This window comes from Dioscorea cayenensis, chromosome 17 (genome assembly GCF_009730915.1).
Source record: "Dioscorea cayenensis subsp. rotundata cultivar TDr96_F1 chromosome 17, TDr96_F1_v2_PseudoChromosome.rev07_lg8_w22 25.fasta, whole genome shotgun sequence".
Classification (NCBI taxonomy): domain Eukaryota; kingdom Viridiplantae; phylum Streptophyta; class Magnoliopsida; order Dioscoreales; family Dioscoreaceae; genus Dioscorea; species Dioscorea cayenensis.
The window spans coordinates 20,987,435-20,993,437 of record NC_052487.1 but is presented as its reverse complement, the minus strand read 5'-3'; the positions used below and the strand labels follow the sequence as shown (position 1 = coordinate 20,993,437).

Below are 6,003 nucleotides of genomic sequence, written 5' to 3'. Positions count from 1 at the left end.
TATTCTAATAGCAGCATGAGATATGAGTGTTAGAAGTTTACATCTTACTGAATAAACCTAATGCTCATAAATCATTTTGAGGCACGGATATCGAGTGAGAATGACAAACCTAATAAGTGTATTATAATTATCTATTTTATATTATTTCATATACTCATTTAGCTAGTATTAGGAGTATATTTTGGAATTTGATACTAAATCTAGTATTTTTAGGGAATAAAAAAAAACATTCCAAACCTTAAATGAAGAAATTGGAGCTCTCTCGGCATCGATTGAACAAGGACAAAGCAAACTGGATGGCTTATGGGAAGCTAATGGCCTAGATTACAACCGTAAGCACTTTCCAGAGAGCTTTACGGGCATTTTTATACCCATAAGGAGGGATTCAGATCCAAATCAGAGGATCTTACGGGCAAGACTTAATGCCCGTAAGGACCATCTATAGGAGCTTACGACCAAAAGTTATGCTCGTAAGAGCGGTAGCAAAAGGTGCATCACAGTAAAGCTTACGGCCATAACACAAACAGAGGACCTTACGGATGAGACTTAAGCCCATAAGTGTTCCTATAAGGCTTGCGACACATCTTCTCTAGTTTCTTACGGCCACGTCCTTACTCTCATAAGCAGCCCGGCCGTAAGTAACCGAATATAAATAGATCTGATGAGGATTTTAGGGCATTCCTTATATATATATATATATACTCTTTTCTTGGAGGCGAAGCTAGGGGAGAAAGGAGACGAATCTCCAAGGCTCAAGGGGCTAATCTAGGAGGAGATTTGGAACCACATTCAAAGGGAGAGTTAATCATAGCTATCAAACTCATCTTGGTGGCGTTCACGGAAGCTCACCTAGGGTTTTTATAGTTTTTAATGTTTCTCATCGTGTCTTGTTGTTTAAATGATAACCCTCCATTAATGGAGGGATAATTTGTTAGATGTTTGGATATAGTGAACTCTATGGTTTATCTTTTGACATTGGTTGTTGGATTTATATGATTTACTTGTTTTCTCTATTGCAATCTAATCTATTTGAATCTAATCGCGCATTTGAATACTTGATTTCAATTGTGGCGAAGGACCTAGATCATACTTGATGTGCTTGGTGACGAGAAGAAATTCTCACCTAACATAGGCATGCCGCAATTAGAGAGATTTATGAGTAAGTCTAGACATAGGGTATTTCCGAGACTCCGTCTCCCTCAATTCTCCTATGTGAGTTAATGGGTAATCTTTGTGCTCTTTGTAATCATATAGAGCAAATTTTAGGAGAAATCGCATCCCTACTTAAAAGATTCTCATTAGCCCACAGTGTCGTTTCATAGAGTATTAATGCGATTATGTGGATGACTATAACAGCTCTGCACCGATTTAGTCACTCTTCATCCTCTACTGAGGGGTTTAGTATGATTCGGGAAACCTCTCGGTTCAAATAAGATTGCATACCTATACAATCTTTCTCCTGCACTTTATCAAACCCTAGAGGGATTCTATGCCTGGACATTGTTTCCTCCCCTGATTTCCCTTTTATTTTATTTCATACTTTTTGCTTTTACTTTATTTTGCTCACAGACATCACTTGATTGATTAGGCTAATTTTCGGAAATATGGTCATTATTAGTACTCTCAATCTTCCCTGTGGACCTACATCTTGCTTTCACGCATACTTTATTACACGATCGGCACGTACATTTATATATGTCCCTATCAAAACCCTTATCAACACACTATTTCCTAAATACAAGTGAACATCATTGAAGTATGAGGAGGCAAATGAACCACTTTCTAAATAACAAGTTACAACCTTCCTCTCAACATTGTTTCAAAAAATATTAGGTGTTTTGATATCATATAAGCATATTAATGAATAAGCATCCAATTACAGGAGCTGTTAGAAAGACATTACTCCAATGTTGTTAAGCACTACTTTTACTCCAATGTTCCAAAATCAAAGTGGACTTATACAAGTGAAGAAAATAGAATGACTAGGAAGAATGAACAGACATGAACATAGATTACCAAAGAACCTTAGGGTGTGTTTGTTTGGCCGGATATAAAACTACATGTGATACAAAAAACTTCAAAATCTAGTGTTTGTTTAGTTGGATTTGAGAATTTGAAAATAGTTAGAAATGCAGTGTACATGGATTTGATTGGTTAATAAACTACGTCCAAATCAGGCGTAGTTCAATCTCCTGCACTTTGGATTTTAATATAAAGTCTCGCACATGGTGTCACGTGAGACTTTCTAATAAGAATATATATAAATAAAAATAAAAATAAAGGCATGATATTATTTTACCTTAATAATAAATGATTACTATTATATTTTTATCAATACAAAAATTATAAGTAGTGTAATATATTTTTTATAATTACTAAAAATAACAATAATTTGTAATGAAAACATAATTTTATATTAAATTAAATAATTATATGCATAATTATTTTGGTTACTATTAATAACAATTAATTGTGTATTTATAATTAATTAAATTTAATGATGACCCAAGGTGGGGGTAATCTCATCAAGGGTGTTTATATCCTACAAATACTTTCAACCAAACACATGGTTTCAAAATCCAAATTTACAAATCCTTCCAAACAAACACAAAATTTTAAAATCCAGCATTTTCAATTACAGTCAATCAAACACCAGATTTGACTCTCTTGCATTTTCAACTCCATAATTTACAATAATTGAAAATCTACTGTATTTTCAACTACATCTAACCAAATACCACCTTAGATGACAATAAACATATTATTAGAAAAAATCTATGCTCATATCGTGGTTAAGCACTATTTTCTAGTAACCCAAATAATTTCGTATTTCTAAATTCTTCCTTATAAATAACCACGGCAATAAACATGCTATTGGAAAAAATCACCTATCTTAGACATGAGCATAGGAGTTTTCGACGGAGATTTTCTGAACCTCATTGACAGGTTAAAAAAATGAGGGTCTTAATAAATTCGTGGTTTATTCACTTTACTCAAAAAAAAATAATAATAAATAAAAAAATAAAAAATTGAGGGTCATTATGGTCTTGCTCTTGATCATAACAGGTCAAAGATACTGTTGGGTGGGTTACCGAAATTATGTAGTGTGGGTGATAGATCCTAACTTAAAAGAATAATTTTAAACCAATGATAAAAGATAAGATAAGTATATATATCCTTATAGCTAACGGTTAGGATTTAATAAGGGGTGGTGGGTTCACAATCTTAATGTATGCATTTAACATTTCCAAAAACATACAAGCAAATCCACAAATCAATTGTACCACTATGATTTTCATACAGATTTAGTTTGACCATTTGTTTTAATTAAACATTCCAAAGAACCAAATCCATTTGCAAGCTGACATTAAAAATAGGGACGTATCGCTCATTTTCCAAACGCATGTCATCAAATTAATCACAATCAGAAGACAAAACACGTAACTTATCACACATTAAACATATGATTCCAAACAACTACTATTCGGTGAACATTTCAACAAAGGCCCTAAGATTAATTTCAGAAGAACCTCCTTCGTTGACAGCCTCAAAAACCTTATCTTTCCACATACTTGGCTTTTGTCCTAATCTCAACACCCTTCTCTCCATCACCCATGACCGACTCCAAACACCTCACAAGCTCTTCTCCTTTAACAACACCATCACCATTAATCTCACTCCTCACTCCACAGCCCCATAAACTCTCCACCAACTTCGCATTCATCCCTTGATCATTCCACTGTGGCACGCACACCATTGGTACACCACACGCCAAGCTCTCCAATATTGAGTTCCATCCACAGTGTGTCACAAAACACCCAACCGCCCTGTGCGCCAACACTTTCACTTGTGAGCACCATTCCACCACCATCCCATTTCCATCATGATCTCCTTCTTCTCCTTCAATATCAAGTAATTCTTTCTCTTTGTTATCCTTTCTAACAACCCATAGGTATGGGCTTTTGCTCTCCTTCAACCCTTTCACCATCTCCAATATCTGCTCCTTCTTCATCACTGACAAGCTACCGAATGATATATACACCACTGATCCCTCCTCCTTCGTGTCCAGCCATTCCATGTACTTCTTTTCATCCTCTTTAAACATATTTCCAGGGCTGGCCAAGGGGCATGATCCTACAGCGAATACCTTCAACCTTTGAGAAAGAACTAAAGCTAAGGCTTCAGTCTCCAAAGCAGTTAAACTGTTCATCAACACAGCTACATCCCGTTTTAACACTTGAAACAACTCTCGAAACGAATCAATAAAAAAAGCATACGGTGAGTTGTCAGACGTCTCAGTGAGGAAACTTGGCAGGTCTTTGATTTGGAGAGGTTGCAAACCTGGTAATTGGATGGTGAATAAAGGGTCAACGGAGTGGGTTCTGATGATACTCTCAAAACCATGAAAGAAGTGGTAGTAGGTGATGAACGCGGTGGCGGCTTGTATCCAATAAAGAACTGAAGGAACGCCATGCTCGCCGGCGACATCAACCACCCACTCTAAAAACGGAGCTCTTATTATGCATGTCACCGGCCGGCCACCAGCAGCTAGATCTTTCACCAGGGTGGAAAGGGTACGTTGACCATTTGTTCTAAGGGCAGTAATATACTCCTTGACATCCATGGATTCAGGTTGGTAGCCATGGACGTCGAAGCCATCTGAGAAGGGTTTGAAGGTGATGAGACCATCGTTGACTTCTTGCTGGGGTACGGAGATGGACGGGAACATACGGCGGTGGCCGTAGACGGTGGTGGAGAAGGTGACAGCTGCCCCTGTTGAGCTTGTGAGGTGTTTGGCAAGGTTGAAGCATTGGTTGATATGGCTCTGCAAAGGGCTTGCTACTAATAACAAGTGGTGCTGTTTCTTCTTTTCTGCCATTAATGAACTTTGTCAAACTCTCAGCTTGACACTTTGAGAGATTAAGAAATAACATGGTGTTTGTGTGTGTGTTTGTGTGTGTATATATATAGATATTTTTTTTCTTTTGTAAATTTTTTTAATTAAAAAATATATATAATAAAAAAAAAAAAAAATTAAATTATTGTTGGGAGTATTGCTTGTGGGAGTGGGTGTTGAATTGATTAATTTGGTCAGCATTGGAATTGTGGCAAAATGTGGATTTTGAGGCCATGTCTAAATATTATTAGTCACATGATTTGAATATTTGATCAAATTGTCTAACTGATCTGGAGACGAAATTATTTATTGCTACGTGAAATAGTATTGAAGCCTGGAACACGTTTACACATTATTAATTGACGAGGTCTTTATGTAACATCACTTCTTAAAGTACCATTTGATAATTTTGAAAATAAAGTCAGATTGCCACCATACGGAGATCGAGACTATGGATATTAATAAAAAAATATGTATATTTTGTAATAATTTATTTAACCTATAAAAAAATTGAGATGATCGATATTTTTTAAAATTAAAAAATTTATTGGATCATGTGGAAGAGTTTTTTTAATCGGTTATGTATATATGTGATTATGGTTGGAACTTGTAAAATTTTTCAATTAACTTAGTAAAATTTGTAAACTTAACTACCAATTGTAATTTTGAAACTGTAATTATATTAAAACTTAAAATTAAAAAATAATCTTTCTTTGTTTTCGCGAATTTTGTTATATGTGAGCATACCCACCTAAAGAACTAAGCTCATCCTTGCACGGATTTAATGACGAGCTCAAATTGAGTTTGGACTGGTGTGCAAATTAAGTTTGTTGGTAACCTCATCTAATTATTAACTTACACACTAAAATACTTTCTAAACCTAAGAGATTATCTTATTTGGAACAATATTATAAATATTTTGTCACAATCTCTAAATATTATAGAGTCAATTTTTTATTTTTTTTTTGAAAAAAGAGTGGATAAACCACTGATTTATTGAAAGAAAAGATAAAAGTACAAATAGTTAAGTCCTCTCACCAGAAGTGAGGAACATAGTACAGCTAAAAACAGGGAAGCAGAAAGTAAATAAGAGTCTAAGAAGGCGG

General features: G+C 35.1%; 1 protein-coding gene across 1 annotated transcript; it reads right to left on the bottom strand.

The window, feature by feature from the left end:
• Positions 1–3,324: 3,324 nt before the first annotated feature.
• Positions 3,325–4,989, bottom strand: LOC120279949 (crocetin glucosyltransferase, chloroplastic-like). The gene has a single exon (XM_039286634.1). It carries the CDS (start codon positions 4,877–4,879, stop codon positions 3,557–3,559), a length of 1,323 nt encoding a protein of 440 aa, XP_039142568.1. The 5' UTR covers positions 4,880–4,989; the 3' UTR covers positions 3,325–3,556.
• Between the last annotated feature and the right edge of the window lie 1,014 nt (positions 4,990–6,003).

What these genes read in the sequence shown, in the direction of transcription:
- LOC120279949 (XM_039286634.1), bottom strand. Translation starts at nt 4,879, where the DNA reads ATGGCAGAAAAGAAGAAACAGCACCACTTGTTATTAGTAGCAAGCCCT.